Consider the following 22,873-nt stretch of genomic DNA (forward strand, 5'->3'; position numbering starts at 1 on the left):
TCATGTGATTTGTCCTACTCCCAAAACTAGCAGCTCACTCCTTGAGTCAAGAACTGTCTTCCTTCACATCTTGAAGCCATCAGAACACTGCAGTGCACATAGAAAATCTAGATCTCTGCTCTCAGTCCTGTGCACAGACTCACTCAGCTCTAAGCTGCACCCTAGCAAACGATGTCCCTGCAAAATTTAACCAAAAGCCTCCAGCAATTCTTTGGATAGGGCAACAAAGTTCTTGATCAAACTCAGGCACGGATCTTTCCTTGATCTTAAAACAATTGAAAATATTTAATCCTGAAGCAAAGCTTATCTCTCTTACTAAAAGACAATGTCCCAGCACATAAAAGCTTTCAGCATCTAAAAATAATTAGACTTTCTCATTTAAAAATGGAAGAAATGACACATTTCCTCATGTCTATGAGCCACAGCACACAATTACCACAAGAGATCAGGCGACACGTAGTAACTTGTTTACGTGTCTGATTGAGGTTCCTTGACCTTAGAAACTGCTTGTGTCATTTTGGTTGGCATTTTCTATAATAGTTGTGCTCAGGGCAGAAAACAAAGCTCAGAAGAGTCAAGAACTTAAAAAGGGGCTTTATTTGAGACCTCGTAATCTGAATAGGTGGCAGGACCAGCAATCCCTATAGGAAATGTTTTAGGAGACATAGTCCTGAACTGAAATGTTCTTCAAATCAGTTGAGCACTTACTAAAGCTCAGTGACACGCTTGCCTTGAGGGCCAAGGGAGAAACTGGCTAGTGTTAAGACACATTCCCTCTAGTCCCAACCTTCAAAATATTTTAATGCTTACCAGCTAAGCAACAGTATGTAATTTGTTTTCGTGACCGTTCAAAGAGAAAAACTGCATTTCAATGACAGTCTTCTATAATTGAAAAAGACAACACTGGTGAAATATAGTTTACATGATTAATATATTTTACTCAGTATGTACACAGTTCTCCAAACAAATTGGGTCATAACAAAGGCAGTTTAAGAAGCATTAAGTAACCACCTTATCAGCTGTTACACAGGTTGTGTCTTAGATGGTCTTGCTTCCTCCAGCTCAGTATCCAACCAGCGGTATCTGCGGTGACGGCGCAGAACTTCAATTGCTTTTTGTTCTAGAGATGTTGGTTGAATACCCAGGTCTTCGAAACCAGGAAGGTCGGGAAGTGTCATGTCTGTGGTGTGAAACTTTAACAACAAGGGAGAGGGGGCGGGGGAGAAGAGGGAATTCACTTGATAAAATAAACAGATTACACCCAATGTAATCATTCACGTACTAAAAAAAGTATTACGCACTTATACCTGAGGCCACCTTTTTTCTTTCATGGAAACAAACTTGCATAAATCCATAGTACTAGAAACATTTTATATCTCAAAATTTTCTACAAATGGCAGCTCTTGGGAGATTCTACTACAATTTCAAGGCTGCTGACATAAGACTGCTTCCCCCAAGAAAGAACCCCACAATACAGTGCACAGCTGTATCTTGTAGTAGGTCTGAAGACCTATTCAAACACAAATGTGGGCTCAAGTCAACTGTGTGTCAGTCCCAGTTCCTTGACTGATTTTTGTCTGTTTTTTCCTTAGGAGGAAGAAAAGATTCAACATGGCCCTACAGAACTATGGCATAATTATACAAGGTATTGAGTACCCAGTGTACTTTGACAGGAGATACAGATGTTCTGCATCTGGCAAAAAGTCCTTCAGGCTTCAGATTTAGATTCAGGAATAAATAGCAGTGAGACATGCAGAAAACATCTTCGTTTTTTTCTCCATCAGGTATACATTATCAGGAAGATGACTGCATTGCAACCATGGAATTAGGCCAAACTTGTAAGGGCATATTTCAACTGCAATTATATACATTCTGCTTTGCAAAGAAAATGTATGTTGAATTATCACCTCTGGAAGGTTGTTTTTCTCTGTTTATGGTTTAGAACAGGGTCCTGTACAGGACAAATATTTAATTCTATTACCATATTTACAACACATATGACCTGTATCTTAGAAAATGAGGATTTCTCTTATGCTATTACTCCTTGAAAGGTCTTTAAGTCAATCACATCTAATTTTGTGTAGATTAGGATGAAAAGCTGGGAAACAGGATCAGACACAGAAGTGACATGGAGAAACTGCCCTCTCACACTACCCATGCTATAGCTGAATTGCAGTAGCTTTACTGATTTGGTGTGGGGTTGTTTTATGAAATGTAACCCTATAAACTACAAAGGCAGATAGAAGTAAGGTTTTCAGGAGATGTTGCATCTACATCCTGAGCTAATACAGCCAATAGAACTACCATGCCAACTCTCTCTAGTATGAGGGATGAGTCAGTGGTTTGGGGGAAAAGAAAAAAAACAGTTTTACACTAGACTGTGAATAAGCTTACCTCCTTTATTACACATACTGTCCACAGTTTTTCACAATTATTTCCAAACAGAATAGGAAACCAGTTTATTTAACAGATGGAGAAATGTAAACATAGAGATTAATTGCTTACAGCTATTCAGTAAACAGCTCTAAGTATAGGACCCAATTCTCCCAGATTCACAGTAGTCCTATCTCAAATTAATTTGGGGACAATCAGGTCAAAATAGGCTATGGCTAGTGCATCATAACAAAAGGCATTAAAACTCCAACTCTGCAAAATAGTTGGGATACCTTCAGAGAGCAGCAAGCTTAGAGACTGTCAGAGTACATGACTATCTTTGCTAACCTATACATATGCCAACAGTTTTGACATTAATACTTGCTAAATCCTACTTTTTCCTCACTTGCAGTTGGTTTTTTGCAAGTTATTTCGCCACCCCCACTTAGCCACTCTGAGAAGTTAGGAATAAACATGAAGCTACAACATGTTCACGAGAAATGCGGTCTAACGTTAAGTGAGAATTTGGGCTGTATCTAGTGCTGACAGTTCAACTTGAGTTGTCAAAAATGCCATTATCTGGATGGTATGAGTGATTTTAATGCATCTAGAGGTACATAAACTCACTAGTTACCTAAAAGTGAAGAGCACCCCCTGCGCCCATCACTTAGGTGCACATTGCACATCCAATCTCTACTTTGACTTTGCTATGTGTTTTGGGGGGAGGGGGCACAGTAAAGCCTGCAGCCTTGACCACTTTTAACACTTAAGAAGGTTAAGCCCTTTCCCCACCCCCATCACATTACTTCTTGATACATAATCCTCTCACCAATTGTTTCAATCACTTTCTTAAATGTATTTAGAGAAATATGTTAATTACTGTCCCTCCATCAATGCTAGGGGAAAGACTGGATCATCATGATGCCTTTTAAAACAAAATCTTTGTTAGTCTGTCTCTTACTAAGTCTTTGTAAGACCACGCCAGAGGAATCTCCAGACTGCTTTGACAGTGTATCCCCCTGGCACTATAACAGGTCTGGACAAATAAGTTAAAGAGCAAGATTGCAGAACAGCAGCTGCAGCAATTGTGTGGCAGGAATCATAACCATTTTTGAGGAAGATTGTATATAGACACCTTTAAAAATTTTTTTGTAGTATCCGAAAAGTCTGAAAGCAATTCTTTATAATCAAATTCTAGCCATTGGACTGACTGAAATACTATACCACATGATGGACACACATTTCAGCACTCCTTAAATGCAAAACTACAAAGACAAGATACAAATACACAATGAAACATTTCCCAAGAAGAATTTGTGGATTCTCCTACACTTACCCGGTCCACTTTGTCTCGTGTTAACCATGGTTCAAATGGACTAATCTCAAAGAATCTTGCAACTAAACTGTAATCAGAAAGAGTATTGCAAAAGTAGAGTCATTATCCAGATGCACAGAAGAAAACAAGAACTGGTAAAAATATTTCACGCTTAATAGACAGTGAGCAAGAGCTTCTTCTGTAGCTGTTCTTGCAAGCTATGAATACATTAAGGCAGTAAATGTGCCAGCCAGCAAGTTCTTAGTTGTGTTTCTGGTAAGTTGACTCTTTACTACTTCACTATTTGATCTCTTATTCTTTTACTTTGGAAGGGAATGGAGGAGCAGATATCTAGAAGTAAAAATGAGCATTACTGGGTGGGGAAAGTAAACCTCCACATCCAATTCCCCACACACCAGAGGGTTCAGTCTTGTCCCTGCCTTTCCTCCAAACTCTGCTCCCTAGTAATGTAGGCAGTAATCCCATTAGTCATGAAGTTTGATTCAATGTCTCCATGAGAAAACATGCTTGCTGACAACTGAGTTAACAGCAGTACAAACAAGATGATGGAATCTGGAGCAATCTGCATCTATAAAAAGGATGAGGATTGGTATATTTGCCATTTCCAGAAATGAAGTTTCCCTTGAAAAAAAGAAAATCTGGCAGAAAACACTACAGCTCTTGCTCAGTGTCTTCAGGACCAACAGTATTCAAGGTAGAATCTCTTACTGAAGTGCTCACCTGGCAGACTAGGGTGTTACTAAGTTACTGCACATAAACACAACTAAGCTTATCCATCTTTTAGATGCACTCTTTTCTCAAAAAATATGAAATACTACATAGTTTAGCCCATAAAGAAAAAAGCATAACATTAACATAATTAGTAAAACTAATAAGCACCCACATAGATACTTTTTAACAAGCTGCTCTTTGTCAGCTGAGCCATGTTAACCTGATGCCTCTACAGCCAATTCAGAAACAGCCACAACAGTTTAAGATGTTGTTCCAGCGTTATTCATCATCAGTTACATGAATCCAACGTGAAGTCCTATTAGCAGATTGGTAAGAGGGTTCTAACATTGGTGACTTTTTAGCATATTAGTTCGCATTGTACTAAAATTGAGAAGGCCCAGCACCCCAAATATTAACACATCTCAACCACACTGAGGACAACTTCTGAAATGGCATTTACTGTTTGAAGTAGGTCTTCAAGAGGATGTGGTTAATGTCTTAAGGACTAGGCCCAGGCTCAGACTTATACTGCGCTTTGTGATGGACTATTATTCAGTAGCTGCAATTCAGCAAATCATCTTCTATCCCCAGTGCCCCCTGAGGCCAAAACACACACCTGCAGAGGCAGCTCAGCCTAGCAAACAGAGCCTTCGCAGCCCATCCACTGTAGTCAGCTGAAGTGATGTTACACCTTTCCCTTCTTATCTCCCAATTTATTACCATCTTCTAGAGATGTTACTGCCCTCATATCGTAGACACAGAAATGCTTGCTCACAACTGCACTGCTCAAATTCCCAGGCCAAGATCTCAGTACAAACTTACCTCCAACACTGACTCAAATCAATACAACAGACTGAACTAGAAAGTCAATATCCAGACACACCCTTACTGCAACTCTGCTTCCTGGGCAGCAGTGCTCACCAGACTGGAAGGACAGCTGACAGTAGCAATAGCTTAAGAAGCTGCAGAAAAATCTGTCAGTGCCTACGGTCAGCAACATACACATAGATTTTTCCCTGTGGTACTATTAAAAGTTCATTTAATTCATTAATGTCTCTACTTTCGACCTCTTGCACCTTCTTGACTCAGCAAAGCCATTCAATCACTCTGGAATAAATAGTTAAGTTTATTACAAGCACACATTTCATACAGTAGCTCATTAAATGCGGGCCTGTGCCTAAGCAGAAGACTCAAAGCTAGCTAATGAGTACCTAGGGAAAGCCAGTGTCTACAATCCTACCATGTTAAGCCACAACTGGCAATATTAAATAACCAATGTAATGGTTATTTATGCTTCTGTGCTGCCTGATGGATCCCAAGTTCTTACTGAAGGAAGGGTCTCACTTACTGGTAGAGAGGACGTGGAAGTGGATAGGGAATAAAGGTTCGAAAGGCAACTGCATAGATGTATTCAACCATGTCATACAGAAGGTATCGGTTAGGTCTGAAAAAAAAAAAAGCAACAAACATTATAGGTAAGCCAGGTATATTTAAATATTTGCAGCAAGAGACAAAAATTTTGAAATCCTCCACCCCTAAGCCTACCAAGGGCCTGTTTTCTTCTAATAATTCTTCTAAGATTTGCCAGATCTGTCATTTCCTCACAAGAGAGGAATAAATTTTGGCTCTCCAGATTCTGTACTGTTTGAAATAAAGAGGGATTAAGTTAGAAAAACATATCATCTGACATCAGCAATGGTAACAGCGTGACAAATTGCAGAATTGTTTCGTCACTGCGTTGGGTGCCAGTGGCCACGTGCTGCCACGGGGCAGCCTATGAGGAGGGGTCGGGGCTGCCCCGTGCTGGGCACAGCCAGCTCCAACAGACCCACTGCAGGGCACAGCTGAGCCCCTCAGACAAGATGGTGGCACCTCTGGGAAAACATTTAAGGAAGGGCAAGAACACCAGACACAGGCAGAGAGGAGTGAAGAAAAAAGCGTGAGAAACAGCCCTGCAGACACCAAGGTGAGAGCAGGAGGCGGCGTTCCAGGCACCCGGGCAGAGATTCCCCTGTGGATCATGGGGAGCCCATGCTGGAGAAGGTTTTTCCTGAAGGACTGCAGTCTGTGGAAGGGCCCACGATGGAGCTGGGCAAAAGTGGAAGGAGGAAGGAGAGGCAGAGAGGAGCCGTTATGGACTGACCCCATAACCTGCTGTTCCCCATCGCCCTGCACTGCTCAGGGAGGGGGACTAGAAGAGTCAGGAGTGAAGGACTGAAACTGAGCCTGGGAAAAGGGTGGAAGGGAGAAGGTGTTGTTTTATTCTTTCTGCCTTTATTTCACACTATTCAAATTTATTTTAATTGACAGTAAATTAAATTAATTTTTCCCAAGTCGAGTCTGTTTGGCCCATGACTGTAACTGGTAAGGAATCTCCCTGTCTTTATCTCAACCCATAAGCTTTTCATACTATATTCTCTGTCCTGTTGAGGAGGGGGAGTGAGCAGCTGGGTGGGCATCTGGCTGCTGGCCAAGGCTAATTCACCACAGTCATACTGAATAAAGTGTATTCTGTATACTTTTAAATCACACCTTTAATGTGCCTCCTTCATGCTGACTCAAACTCTGAATACAAGATTTTCAGCACTGTGACAGGACTGAATTTGTACAAGCCCACTTGGCAGTTTGTAATAGAAGGAAGCCAGAAAGCAAATGGTAAAATTCAGAAAGGTTTGTTAACAAGACAACCCATCTTTGGTAGCAAATGGCTGCAAGGAAATTGATTCACTTGCCTTTGCTTGACTAAGAACAGACTGTTCTCTTCAAAAGCAAGAGGAAGAAACCAAGATAAATTCCCCCAAAAGAATGCATTCCCCCTCTCAAGATGGAGGGAAGGAAGCAGTCAGTCTCCTGCACACCTGGGGTAGTTTAAGAGAAACATATACCATTGAGACTTCCCATTCCTTTCTTGTTCAGACTTTGCCTTAGCATTTTCACACTCTTATCTTTATAGATGGTTCAGACTTAAACAGATATCTCCCTTGGCTTTCAAGGCAACTTGCTGGTACTCCAAAACATTCTGAAAATCTTCACAACAACACACAAGAGCACACTGCTGAGCACTGGTGTGTCACTTGGTGTTTCAGCCTTCACAATTACATCCTGCTGATTGTGATCAAAGCAGCAACGAACACACCAAAAATGCGTGTCTCCTAACGATTCACTATACAATTTTCAGCTAAGGCAGAGATCTCAGTGACACAACAATCATTTTGAGACTGATTACTTCCCAGGTAGGGGCCTCCTAAAAATAAGACTGTAGTTTTTTTTCATCCTCAGTCTCTTCCCACGTTTTTTGTTGGGTTTTGTTGTTGTTTTTTTTTTTTTTTTAAATAGGAGACACTGAATTACTGTTGGAATCAAAATCCCCCCAGAAAATGAAATCATGCTAGGAGCAAAACTGTCCAAGTACGCAAAACTTCACACAGTCCAAAAATCCAGAACTCTGACACAAAGAACATGAATTTCAGTTGATAAACCCAAAATCTCAAAAATGTCAAGGTCTGAGGTTGCACACATGAAAACCGAGCCTTCAACTGACATGTTCTTCAGAAAGAACAGCAATGTAATAACCACAAACATATTTTTTTGATAAATGCTGGGAAAAAAGACAGAGCCCCAAATTGCTACTACTTTAGTTTGTAAAAGCAAATCAGGGCAAAAAATTCTAATGGATATACTTAAAGGTAGGTCAGCATATTTAGGAGAATTCAAAAGAATTCAGCACCCGAAACTCCTTATCAACTTCATCCAGGTGGCCGGATTATAGAACCTGAGAGAAACCTGCATTTCTGAAGTTACGCTAAAGGACCACCACCAAAACCAAGATATTAAGTTTTCTTCTGTTAATAGAACTTACAAGAGAAACAGAGCAAAAAGTAGTAGTATCAAATTTACTTACTCAGCTGAGAAAAAAAACCCACACTCTGTTTTCATTAGTTATTAGAGGGTTTTTTACTAATATCCTCATGCCTACCCAAAGGTAGTATAAGCCAATTTAACTTTTATTCCTGCTATGTAAGAACCACATAAGGATGTATAGTACAGCCAAACTTAAAAATGTGAAAATACTGTTTGTTCCTTTACAAATTAGCAAAAATTAACAATACAACTGCACCAAGAACAGGATGACACTGAAGTGTCATTACGTTAATCACAATACTAGCAGACAGCAAGCTCTAGAGAGCATTACCATTCAAGATGGAAGATTTAACGAGTGGATGAAGCAAAACCAATGCCATGGGGGAAAGAGGGGAACAGGTAAAGAACCGTAAAAAAATATTCAGTCATTCAGGAATAGCAATGACACCACTAGCTGTCATAGTTAAAACACTATTCCACCATATAGTAAGAAGGAAAAAGAAAACCACACCAAAAAACCCCACAAACAACCACAGAAATAGAAAGCTCTTTTACAAAATTAGTATTTAAACTCAAACTGGTAACTCCTTTTAAAAAGAATAAAAAAGCATCTCATACAGCTTTAAGTCAAGGGTTATGCTGCAGAGTTCCTTTGGTTTTTTCCAACACTGATTTGGATCTTTGGTTTAGACCATTATTTATGCAAAGTCTTTTCAGTCATTGTTAGGTGCCTGAAAATGTATTCCTTGCAGTGAGAGCCTGGCATCTTTGCTCGAATTCCTGCCTCTGAAACCTGGGCACTGACCTCCTGGCCTTCTGTAAATTGCCAAAAAATGAGACTTTGAAACCGTAAGAATACACTCGAAGTTTAGCCAATTGCCCTCCCATTTGGCTGCAAATAATGTTCTATTTAGTGTGTAATTCTCAATTTCTCCTGCAGTTGGAGCAGTTGCTTCTGCTGAGAAAGAGAGGAACCTAAAACCAGGCATCACTCCCTTTTAAGACAGGCACCTTTGGATACATATCCATCTTCAAGTCTGCCCCCAAGAGATAAAATACTCACTCATAGGCTTAATTTCATCAGTTTGTGCTTTTGCATTAGTTGTGTCCATATGACACCTACGTATCTTTTCTTTTTGATTAAAAAAGCAGTTTTGAAAGGCTGTCTAGCATTTGTTTCCACTTGTTTAGTGTGACACTTTGTATCATCCCAGTGATCTGAAAGCAGCTTCAAGTTACTTAATAACCTTATTGTTGCTGTCAGTAGTCCTTTCAGACCACTGTTACTTCTTTCTCTTATTCTGCTAGTTTTTGAGAAGTTCCTCAGCATGATCCAAAAGAAGTTGAAGACCTGCTTGCTGCCTTTTCCAGAACACCAGCATACAGCACAGCCAGCCTAGCTGCCAGGGTAACATCTTCCTCAACAGCTCAGTTACAGCACTGACGAAAGGGACATCACATGAGTAAAAGATGAACCAGCAATGATCTCTGTACTAGGGAAATAAAGAGCTGTCACTGCAACTGCGTCACAAAATGAACAGGGGAAAAAACAATGTAATCTCGGATAAGCCCTTTGCAAAATCCTATGCACACTTTCAGTGTATAAGGTGGGAAAGACAGAGATATGCATGCAATAGAAAAAAGAGCCATTCAGCATCACTCATATCTTGACTAATTAGCAATTATTTTCTTTATCAATGAATCTAATGTTCCTTTTACCACATATATTGGGCGAAGACCAGTTCCAGTGCTATGTCACAGTATCAAAACATGGACCCATTACCTTGGCATTTGCCATGTTTATTCTTAATGCTAATGACCTATTCTGACTCAGAGCTTTTGTACACAAAATATTCCAAGAGATCCGCTGTCTCTACCCATTCTAATTCCAGGTGGTTTCCACACAGTTTTAGCAGAATTTTCTCCCAATCTATGTTGTCTAGCATGTTTCCCCAGACCGCCTATTTCTTTGTGTGCACATACATAACATTAAATGCAATGGGGCCCAAACTAGGATTTTCAGAGTACTCACAATAACAGCTTGAGTCATTTTTCCTCCCAAAAAGGAGGTGGAATTTATTGCAGCTCAAACTGTGTGCATGGATGGAGAAATTAAATGTACTGTGCAGCATGCCAAAAAATGACACCAAAAAGAAGTACTTCAGTTAATTGGAATCAGAAAAGTAACCTACCCAGCCAAGGCGTATGTTTTTCCTTTAGCATCAGGATCCTTAATTGCATTAATAATTGCCTTTGCTACATCAGCCACCTGTGAGAAACAAATTCAGACAATTACCAACAGAAAACAGGAATGCATGCACACACTCCTCTTTCAGAAGTGATTTACAAGGGGAAAAGAATAAACCAACCCAACACACACAGAGAGGATTTGGGATTGTCTTGTTTTATTGAAAACTTACATATACTGGTTGCTTCACTGTTTTTTTGCCCAGAGAAATAAGAGGCACACCACCAAACCAGCGCATGTCTGATAGAAAGACACATACATAACTTGAGAATAAAAATCTGTGAATCCTCTCAGTAAGTAAATAACCAATATATTTTGCACTACACTGAGTGTGCATCTCTTCTGAAAACTGACTTAAAAAAAAAAAATTGGGAAGAATTACCATCCAATTTCAGTAGTGTGGTTTTCAACGCACATTTAGGTTTTTTATTAACAATGATGGCGAGGCTGTATTTACCGTTTACTTAAAGTGGTTGAGAGATATCTCAACTTTGCAAGACAGAAAGAGATTCCACTCTATTCTGTCTAGCAATTTCATTGGCGATACATTAGAGCCATTACTGTTGTTTCTGAGACCAGAAGAACTCAGGCCAATTTTTACATTTGAGCATTACCAACTTGAAAAAAAATACTTTCAGGGTAAACTACTTTGAGGGTTAAGATGACCAGACCTTAGCTCAGAACAATGTAAATTAAAAAAAATAAAAATAAATCAAAGTCTAACTAGATTCAGAAAGAATTCAGTCATGAGATGAAAATTTATTACGTTTCCCATAACACACCTTCAGCTACCAAAATACAATTCTGATAAAAACATACCTCTGCTTTTCAAAAGCAAATCACATTTTTCCTCTGTTCTCTACAGACAGGTATACAGACCATACATTGTTTTATTATTTCAAGAGTGCATACTTGCATAATGATTGAGAAATCGGTCCTCTCTCCCAAACATCTCAGAGGGCTTCAAAATTATAGCATCTGGAAATTCTTCCCTCACTGCTTTCTCTCCAACAGCCTATCATTCAATTAAAATAAACACATTCATTAGATCCATTCTGAACAGACCAGAAGACGATGTCTTTTCAGAACTTTACACATCCTGACTACAGCACTGAAAGAAATGACACCATCAGCAGCATGAAAATTATTTATATCTGAGCCATTTGATCTTTGAGATGCTATGCTAAGATAAAGGTCTCACAGAACGTCCCAGAAGTGTCACAAACATTTAGATAATTTCTTCTATTTGAGATACAATACAGTCTCACCAGTGAAGTGACACAAATTTAAAGTGACAAAGTTCAAAAAGGAAGAAGCCTAAAGTACTTCTCTCGCTTATGTCAGACCAGAGCTTGGAAGAAAACAGAAGGTTTACATAACCCCTGCTATGTTACCAGAACACTCCAAGAACTGCTTAAGTACAGTTAGAAGTTTCAGTGGCAGCTATCTACTTTTCACATGGTACTGGCCAATACAGTAAGGCCTAACTATCGTATAGAGTTGTTACACATTGAGAGCTACCAAACTTTAACCCTGGTTTTAAAAAGTTTTTATACTAAAGACAAGGCAGAGTACAGTAAGCTCAAACAAAACAAAAATAGCTGAAACTGGGACAATAGCTATCTTAAAACAACAAAGTCAGTAATAGAAAATTATACCTCCTAATAAGGAAAAAAATAAATAGGATACCAAAATCATATTTATTTTTAGTACAAAAGCAGGTCACAACCCCACTCCAAGGGTCTGTAACCGTGATACTGATAGGCCTTTGCAACATTCATTTTGTCATCAACTACTTACTTTCCTAGGTCATTCCAGCCTTAGATGTTAGGCCTGATATCGGATCCCAAACCATCAAACTAGTTCCTCTTTCTTAATGACAGTAATTTTAGATGCAAAGATATGCAAAGATAGAAGAAAGGGTTTTCAGGAATACAAGATCTATTTCCCTTCAAAGCACATGAAGTACTAAGGAGAATTTCTAGCTTCAACAAGCACAGTAACTCAGAAATTCCTCAGCTGCAGAAAACATTCCATAGTAAATTCATACACTGATTTCCTTCAAACAGATCCAGTTGGGGGAAAAAAAAAAAAACAAAAACAAACAAACCAAAAAGTAGGCTCTCAGAAAATATATTCAAAAGGATTCCAGACTTACTTTACTCCTGAGGTATTTGGAAGGACTCTTCATGCTAGCATTGAGGTGAGAGACATGAACGAGTGTTTCCACACCAGCTTCCCTAGTTATCCGTGCAATGCTTTCAGGAATATTTACAAATTCATCTTCAAAACTGAAGTTTCTAAAACAAGGTAAAACCAAATTTTACTTTAAGAGCAATCAACACTGGTTACCTACCAAGCAAACTGCAATCATTACATATTACATTAATATATTTCAAAAACCTATCTTGATGCTAGAAAATAAGGTTTTTTTCATGAGGGACTCTTCATATGATAAAAACTAGAGGCAAGTGAAATGCAACAGTAAGTTTCAACGACAGCTTTAGTACTGTCTGCTTTTTCACCTGGTAAGATTAATCAGTATGAAAAAATCCTCTTGCTCACTTGTCTGTGACAAATCTTAAACTCTTCCCAAGTGAAAACGGTTTGGTTTTTTTTTTTGGTTTTTTTTTTAAGAGAAGTGCTGCATCTTTTAAAAAGACAGCTTTGCTCAGATTTCAACACCTGTTCAAAATTTGACTTGATTTGATGCACTCAATTACACCACAAAGGAGCTCAAAAATTCTGAGCAGCCTAAGGCCAATGCTAGGTATGGGGGAAGTGGAAAAAAAAAAACCCAGAACAAAAAACACACAGGTGCTTATGCAGATGGAAAATTTTGCATTGAGAGAACAGTTAGAACCATTTCATAGTAGCTGTAAGGGACTTCAGGGAGAAGTATGCAGAAAGAACAACTCCACTCACTTGATGGCATTCAAGGGGCCTAAATTAGGGGGTTCAACTCTAATCTAGTTTGGCATCTGATCAAGAACAATACAGAAGCTCTGTCTCCAAGCAGAACTGACACTATAGGCTGGCAACAATCCCAAAATTCTTTCCAGCTATCCCAAGACTGCAAGAAAGAGAATTGGCTTCTCATGTCTTTATATTGTCCTTGTAAGCACCCTGCTCCATCTTTTCCATTTGCTTTGGGTAACAAACATCTTGTCCAAATGCCTCTCTCCCTCTGTCCTTATCTACTCCCACAGCTCTTCAGATCCCACTGGAGTCTAAAGAAAGCCTTAAAAAGTTATTTTTGACCCTTCAATAACTAATCTGATCCTGGGAACCATCACTCCTGTTCTACTCACAAAAATAGATTTTAGAAACACACAAGAACGAACAACATCCCTCCTGTAACTATGGAGTTTTTAAACAACATCACATACACAGATGAGACTGTACACTAGTACTAGGCAAGGAGGAAAGTATTTAACAGCAGGCTTTACTTTTTTTTGACTGATCTCTACTTCTAACATTACTTTTTTTTTTTTTTCTGATTTAAGTTTTTCAGAGACTTTGGGATGATTACAATGATTAGCCTGACCTCATGTTTAACACACCATAGAATTTTATCTCAAGGTTCCAGCACCACCATTGATACCAACATGTATAAAATACATGGTAAGAACATCTGTTCAATACAAATTGCACAAAGTAAGTTTTGGAACATCCAAAAATTTTTAACATGTACCAAGACTCCTCTGCTTTTGAATCTGTTAAAATTGACCAGAGTGACAAGGTTTGGGGGGTTTTAACTAGAAAGAAACTTTTTCTTGTTGTCATCACACTTCCTTTCAATAACAAAGAAACCCTCCCTTATATAAACCATACTTTTTACACAAGTCCAAAAATTTTAAAGTGGAAGCACATGTGAAACATGTATCTGAAAGATAAATAGAGACTACATTGCCCTTGGGCCAACTGTACAGACTTTCTTTTCTTCCCTCACTTCTACATCACAAAGAAATTTCTTCTGTTTTGAGAGCAATAAGCATTTGAACTCTTATGTTCATAATTTAAAAATAATGCAAAACAATCCTAACAGGTTGGTTTGTATATGTTTACCTATATCCCCAAGTCTGAAGATCTAAAAAGAACTAAAAACCTTGTCACATGCACAAGACCAAAGTTAGTTTAGGTTTGGCGGGCTTTTCCTCAAATAAACTATGTTACAGACTCCAACAGTGGGACAAAGAGCTAAGTGACTATCAGAAAAAGAAAGTACCTCTACAAATTTGAATGTGACATCAAAGTGTTTCCCAGAAGTTAAGTATGATATTTGACTAGATAAAAAACAGCTGAAGCAGTATGTCTGTTGGCAAGCACCTAGTTTAAGAAAAATAACTGTACAATTTGAGACTACTAATTCTCTTCTATTAATACAATTTGACTACTAATTCTACAATTTGAACATCAAATGGCTGTTCACAAAAAGAAGAGCAACAAAGGCATTAGGCTTGTCGATGTAGATGAAACTAATATCTACATTTCTGTCCGTGACAATAGCAAAATTATGTACTGTATAAAGGCAAATCACACAACTAATGAGTTTTTGTCTGGCAATTCTGCACAAGGCTTTAAATAAAGTGGATATAATTGCACACACACACAAAAAAATGAGACTACTACAGGTATTTTTAAAATAAAAAAAATGTGATTTTTTTAAATGGATTTCAAACAGGAACTTTTTTTTTTTTAATAATTTTTTAAAATTACTGCAAAAAATGCTTATGTAGCCAATAGTCTCTGTGCCAAAATTCTATCAAGGAATGATGTTATTAATCATAATCTTAGGAACTCTCCATTAGTTATTCCTGTTTACTAACATTTATCAGAGAACAGGAAAAGCCTGATCATAGCTTATTCTAGCAGGCTACAATCCATCACTATGCCACTGACAGGACAAAACTCCACTTCTTAATAATGTAAATATGAGCTTACAGAAAGCAGACAGCCTTTGTTAACTATAGGAAGACACCTATGAATCATCTGTAAGGTGTATGAAAGCAGCACATTGAACTGTTCTCTGACAAAACAAAAGTTGTACACTCGAAAATTATCAAAAGAACGCACTTTTTAAGAGTGGATCATAACCAGGGCTATAGTTAACCCTTTAAAGAAATGGAAGAACTTTTATATGCAAAATTTCAGTTTTGCCTTTTCACAGAAGTCAAGAATAATGTCAGCGTCACTGCATCCTGTACACATGCTGTAAAACATGGCTACAATGTCCAATACCTGGTGCAAATCTATCTATACAGAAAAAAAAAAAAAGGAAAATTACTTTGTTTCCCATTCCTTTCCAACAAGATTAATGACCACATTGCTGTGCTCCACGGCTCTTCGGATAGAGTCTTTGTCCTTACAGTCCCACTCCTGTAACCAGAGCATCAAATGGGAAAAAGATGAGATAATGTGTAAATAGGCATAATCAAAGAAAGCTCTTTCACACCATTTCCATTTAGAGGCTAAACAATAGTTGGAGTTCTGACTTTGAGAATGATTAACAGACTTCCTTGTATAGCAATGGTATTGTATTTGATCTAAAGCCAAAGAAAAAGACTTACTAAGAAGAGAAGTTGCCCCAGGTCACCCATCGGCCGCAGATACATGAGGTCATACTGATCACAGCGATAGGGTATGATTACTTGAGATCCAATGCGACCTAATCGTTCAAAAAATAAAGTTTCATTTATCTCAAAGTACTACATAACCTTAAGTAGATGAACTTCTGAATATACAAAACTTTCTTTTTTTCCCTGGCATTAAAACACGACAAATATAGATATCTTGAATAGTTATCTGCAAAGCTAAAAGTAGAATAGAAGTAAGTTTTTGAATCTACATCATTGGAGTTATTAAGCAGGGACATACTTGAGTATTTGGGCTTGTAAGACGAAATACAGAAGCTTGCAAGAAGTTTGTTAACAAAGAACAAAAAAAAAAAAAAAAAATCGCTGTGTGTGCTATAACCATAGTACGATACCTAAAAAGGTGTCACATCTAAGGATATTTGCATTTTTGAAGTTGCATGGAAAGGAGAAGGAAAAAAAAGCAAGAGTTATTTTCTAAAACTTCTATTCAAAAGGGCAATTTTAAAGAATTCCAATCAAATTCCTGCAAACATTTTAGTAAAATGTCTTAATAAGGCCAAAACCTGAAAAATCAAATACCTGCTGTACCTCTCCTCAGATCCGCATTTTACAGACTGAAAAACACTACTTGAAAGAGAATGACTTATTTTAATGACTTGAACAATCTTCAAAAGATTCTAAACTTCCTAGATTAAAACAGTTTTTACTAATTGTCACATCTTGGCACTTTAGCTGACCAAACACTACGAAAATATCATACAAAACACTTTTAAGATCCAAAATGCCAGAGATTTCTATATTATCCTACAACCTGGAAAAAAACCTAGAGTTTCATTAAACAATTAATGTTTTACTTAGCACTCCTGGGGCACATTACCTAAACGGTTGACAACATAGCGTCCTAGGAAACCTGTAGCCCCGAAGACAGTGGCCACGATGCCACTAACAGAGGATCGTCCACTTCTTCCATGAGGGATCACGGCATGATGAACTTGGCGGTGCTGCTGCAACACAGATGGTGCTGCAGCTAACACAGAAGTGCCAGGGCCTACAACACAAAACGAGAGAGAGCATGTGATATAAGCTAAAAGTTAGCAGTGGCAAACCACAGTCAGTGTTATTTTTCTCATTACAGATCTATTTTCTTTAGTCTCCCTTAGCTAAATTCCCCACGTCAAGACTCCTGACAGGCTATTTCAGAGACATCTGGACAGGTCAGAGGACAGCAGGCTTGAGGGAGTTGTTGATAAAAGTCAAAGACCAAACTAAGACACAAATGGAGCAGACTAAGGTTATCGGTTCCTAAACAGCAAGTAAAGCTTAAATGGCTAGCATTAGTACTTGATGTATAAGGTGGGTGAAGCACAGAGGTTAAACAAATAAAGACTGCTTGCTACAGGTCCCACCCGAGAACATCCACATCCTGCTCCCAAATCTGGGATGTGCGGGACAAAGACCTCAGAATCACTCTAGATGCAGTTAACCAGATTTTTTACCTCAGCCTAAATATAGCAGACCCAAATGTTGGAAGAGGCAGCAATCCTCCTGTATCATAGCTCTGGAGCGAAGGGAAATGAAGAGATGCAAAGAGCCAGATCCATGATGCATAGAATATTGCCTCAAAGCTGTTCCTTTCCTCAAGGAGCTATGAAAACTTAAAAGTGACAGAAATTGGACGTCACTAGGACACTGACATAAGTTGACAAGGTAGCTCCAACAGGGAGTTTGAAAAGAAGAAACATATGTCCTCTCCAACCAAGTTAGCCAAAAGCAAGAAATAAACTGCTTGTAAGAGATTTTTGAAATCAGAAATGTTTAGTGTTACTACGCATCCATGCTCAAAAAGAAAGGAACAGATGAAATATAGATTGCATAAACACACTGCAGACATCTGGCTGTTGAGAAGAGCAGACTGTAAGCGCTGGCACTGGGAAACTAGCCTGAGGATATAACAGAAATCCAGGAACCAACCTTCAACTTTTAGTAAGTTGTGGCCATAAACATTTTATGACTAAGAATAAGCAAGTTTAATCTTCCCCATATAAATCCAAGTAGCAAGAATCATAACAAAACCAAGATTAGTATTTGATATCAGAATGACAGATGCATTAAAAAACAACAAAAAGTCCCAACTGTACACTGAAAGCGTATGTTTCATCCCAATACAGTTAAGTATTACCAGTTACAAAGTGGCACTGATGATGTAGCCACGATGTTAAAAAGATCAAAAGGACATGGTATGTTTGGCCATTTCAAACTAGAAAATCCAGCAATATTTCAGTGCCTGACAGAGGTGTTTCTCTACCCAAAAAAATCTGTCTACCCCTCCTCTCTCCATACCCCACAAATTGGAATAATAAAACATAGCACATCTCCAATTTTGTCCTGAAAGGTAGTTTGACACCCACTTAACTAAATAAAGCAATCACACATATACACTTGTATCAAATATTGTACTAATCAAAATTGTACTTATCAAACTTATTTATCAAATAAATATACTATGTCTAGCAACGATACTCCCAACTGGCTGATAGAAATAGGACAAAATAAGATACTACCCACGCAAGCTTCAAGTAGGTATATGAATTCCTAAAAAGCAACTCTCCTACAAAACAGGTCCAAGCTCAGGAACAGTTAAAGTAGGCAGAGTATCTGTCTTAAAGTGGCAGATATGTAGGGCCTCTCCATTAGTGAGGCAGAGACCTTGTGACTAACTATGAGAAAGAAGGAAAATACACTCTATGATAAGCACTCATTAAAAAAAAAAAAAACCACAACAAACAACACACAAAAAACCCAAACAAAAACACACACACACAAAATAAAAATCACACTGCTTGTCAAAGATCTGCTGGAGTATAATAGAAATACACAATTCCGTGGCATCCAATTAATGTCTGAAAACCTGACATGCAGTTTTAAAAGTGACACGGTATGTTCGTATTAAACTTATAATACCTCAGACTGAAATTTTAAGGAATGTGACAACTCATCACTGCCATATTCACCACTTATCTTCACTCTCTGCTTTTTCTATCACCCAGTTAATCTAACATTGCCCTCTAAAACCTTTGTGTATGCTTCTGCAGAATTACAGTGAAGGTGAAGACAGTCATTTCAATGGATTTCCAATACTGCACATCTTAAAACACATTACCACGCTACCCCTACAATGTTACCCGACACAGACTACACAAACATACAGCCCATACCCTACCTTTTTACGGTCAAAACTCTTGGGGAGGGTTGTTGCTTTCTTTCCTTATTCTTTTAAACAGCAACAGAACAAACTTGGAAATGAAAATAGTAGCATATACTGAATACTCTGTACAGAATAAAGCCTGTACCTACCTAACAGATACCTGGAGAATGGAGATTAAACAAGCTCAGTAAAAGTGCAAGTGTAAAGGATAACACTGAAGGAGACAGCTGGATGATCTTGTTACCTTCATTCTCGTAGTGTTCTGATAACTAGGGTTTTGTTATTTAATTTATTTTTTAGGAAAAGCAGACTCACAGAAAAATGTCTGGGTTCTTCACGACCAGCAGGATTCCTTCAAGTATGCAAAAAAGCTACATGGTATGCCAAGACAGCGAAAGAGAAAGCTTGCTGAACTTATACTCCTCAGTACTTTGTTTACATACACTTCTCTTTCTAAAGGTTTGTTTAAAAAAAAAATACACAATATTCATATTTGCAGAATTAACACTCTCTCTGTTACTTTTAGACAAGAACACATTTCAGTCTTTACAATATAAAACCTAAAAGCAACAAGATTTCAATCCACTGTGAGCACCTGTTGAAAAAAGTATTATTAAATGCATCAGCCCACATAAGAATGACAAGAAAGTTAATCTGAAAAAAAAAAATACACATCTTTCAACTGCTCTGTGTTGTTTTTGCTGTCATTTCTGCAAAAACTATTGGTGACAGGCTCTTCACTGTCACACTAATGAATAACACCCAATTAATGTTTTGTTTTCTCCCACCTGTTATATACACCTGTTGGTGCTTGCCTTACAACACAAAGTCTTTAGTGGTGTACATCTTTTCTTGTTCCATAACTGTACAAGATCTGACACAAATTAGCACCATCTATGGCTATATGACCAATTACTACTATATTATTAAAAAAAGTTAAGATTTAACGGCATCCATGAGACTCAAAAAAGCAAGCTAGAGATCAACACACAGATTCCCAACCAGTGAAGGACCTTCCACACGATGTGGAGCCCTATCAAAATGCAACATTTAGTAACTCTGGAGAACATAACTTCACAGAGCCAGACAGCTTTCACAGCCCATGACATCTCCAGACTGAGCAGCACTGTTTAAAGCTCTGTGCTTCTGTGTAACAGACTTGCACAGGGATTCTTTCCCAGAAAAGCAGGATATCATTTTCTTCACTAACCCTAATCTATTTGTCACTGGAAGTTTATTTTTGCATTCTATATTTGAAGCAGTTTATAAACACTCATTTGAATTAAACCTCAAATATTCACAGTAAACCAGAACCATCTTTTTATTGAAAAGACACGGTGCTCTAATTAAAAGTATGTTAAATTCCTTCCTCACCTTTATCAACCAACAAAACCTGTTTGCCGTCTCCCATTTTACTCAACCGAGGAGCACAAGCTGAATCAGTTTAACTGAATAGTGGTTCTATTTTGGTGGCAAAGGCCCAAAAACAAGCTTTCAATGTAATTTTGGTACTTGAGCGGGCTTATAGACCACGGCCAAAATGTCAAGGTCACCTAAGAAATCGTAAAAGGATCCAAACTTTTAGCCTACAGGGGAGCATTTCATCGCCTGAGATTTTGACAGTCCCAGCGAGACAACCCAGCATACAGCCACACCGGTAGCCCGATCCAATCCCATGCAGCCCTTTGGGCTACAAACCCGAGTTCCCTAAAAAAGAGGAAGGCAGAAAACCAACCACTTCTGCCGCAGTTATTTTAGCCTGCTGCTTTTCAGACGCTGCCCTGGGAGCTTCCTCCCCCAGTCCTGCCCCGAGGACGCCACGGGGAGTGAAGGGAGGCCCGCGGGCAGGCGCAGCCCCGTACAGGCTCAAGCAGAGAGCGCAAAGGCAGCCCGGCTCCCCGCGGGGAGAAGCGGCACCACGGCACCAGCCTCTCAGCGGCGGTGACACTCACCTGCCCTTGGCAACAAGAGGCCGCGGGGAGGCCGGCAGCAGCGAGCCACGGCCGCCATCTTGCGTTACCCACCAAGCCCCGCGCGCGACGGCGCGCGGACGGGGTCAAACCTCTCCCCCCGCTGCACACGCAAGAGCGACCGGCCGAGCGGGCGGCGGAGTGCGCATGCGCGGAGCCAGCTCCCGCCGCGCGCACGCGTGTATCGGGGCCCGCGCTGCCGCGGGGGGGGGCGGAGCCTCGGCACGTGCGGCCCCGCCCGGCGGGTGGGCCCCGCCCAGCCTCCCGCTGAGGGGAGAGAGGCGGCGGGGCCTGGGCCTGGGGCTGGGGCTTCCCTCAGGCGGGGCTGGGCCGCTGTGCGCCCGCAGCTCCGGCCGGCCCCGCCGAGCCCCTCCCCGACCGCTGAGCCGCGGGCACTCGTAGCCCCTCGTAGCCCCTCGTAGCCCCTCGTAGCCCCTCGTAGCCCCTCGTAGCCGAGCGGCTCCTGAGCCGGTGGGCTGAAGCCAAGCGGGCCGGAGGAGGCTGGGCCGTGAGCACCGCGGCCCGGTGTGGTGTCCAGTCTGGGCCCGGCTAGGGAAGGATGCTTGAGGTCGTAGCCTCACAGAGGGTGGGAAAGACGTTTAGAAGCACCAAAGAGAGCGATTTCAGAGGGAGGATGACATCCCCCCAGCGCTTGCAGGTGCATTTGCAAACCCTGAGCTTAAATATTCGTCTTTCTAGGGGAGCTGCTCTCACAGGTCCTTGTGCCTGCTTCTGAGTGCCTAGTGGGAAACAAGCCAAATCCAACAATTAAATGACAGTAACTTTGGCCACTACTGAGCTGGACTGATTGAAAACATTTTCAGTAACTCATTACTTACGCCTTTAATTACCTGGCCTCATTAAATTAGCCTTAAATGGGGATTAAACAATTTTATGGTTACAGACATGCAACCACTCTAAAATTCCTAACTCCCTCTGTCATCATAGGTCTTCAACGTTTCACTGAGACTTTTTCCCCTAAGCAAGTGCTGCTGTGAATGTTGCATCACGATCACACACAGGGCACTCTAAATCTGCCACTGGCACTATTATAGCCTTGTTTTTCCCATGGGTTCCCATTGCTTTTTGGTCTGTGTTGAATACAAATGGCCATTCTTTTGTAACCTGGCTTACACCACTGTAGCTGGTGCTCATATTCACCAAAAAGTTTTTAAAACATCAGCGCAGTAAAAGGCCGGAACAGTCAGGGAATATTCCTGGCAATTTGGACAGATTCCAAAATACGCGATTTTAACTCAACTTCTGTTCTGACGCAAATCCAAATGGCAGTTCTGCGAGAGCTGTGGCAAAGCAGGTGATTTGGGGTTTGGGGCGAAAATCTGATGCTCTGTGAACTCTGGTCATCTTCAGTTCTTTGCCACAACACACTTTTTTTCTTTGATGTGTAAGCCAGGTGCACACTGAACTAAATACTCATCTCTTTGCTGGTACCCAGGAACCACAGCAGCAGGCCCCCTCCACCTCCCACCTCTAAACTACCTCCCCACCACTGCTCTCTCCACCTTCATCATGCCTGACGGTCTCTCCACAGCTTTTCTGAGCGGCCCAGCC

At 39.9% G+C, this 22,873-nt stretch overlaps 1 protein-coding gene across 1 annotated transcript; it reads right to left on the reverse strand.

Annotated features, from left to right (window-relative positions):
• Positions 1 to 912: 912 nt before the first annotated feature.
• Positions 913 to 21,398, reverse strand: NDUFA9 (NADH:ubiquinone oxidoreductase subunit A9). The gene is made up of 11 exons (XM_074825710.1): positions 21,284 to 21,398; positions 17,004 to 17,174; positions 16,100 to 16,197; positions 15,817 to 15,908; positions 12,688 to 12,829; positions 11,442 to 11,544; positions 10,702 to 10,769; positions 10,474 to 10,550; positions 5,769 to 5,864; positions 3,710 to 3,776; positions 913 to 1,193 (listed from the first exon to the last, which is right to left on the reverse strand). Exons 1-11 carry the CDS (start codon positions 21,339 to 21,341, stop codon positions 1,023 to 1,025), a joined length of 1,143 nt encoding a protein of 380 aa, XP_074681811.1. The 5' UTR covers positions 21,342 to 21,398; the 3' UTR covers positions 913 to 1,022.
• Between the last annotated feature and the right edge of the window lie 1,475 nt (positions 21,399 to 22,873).

This window comes from Strix aluco, chromosome 5 (assembly GCF_031877795.1).
Source record: "Strix aluco isolate bStrAlu1 chromosome 5, bStrAlu1.hap1, whole genome shotgun sequence".
Classification (NCBI taxonomy): domain Eukaryota; kingdom Metazoa; phylum Chordata; class Aves; order Strigiformes; family Strigidae; genus Strix; species Strix aluco.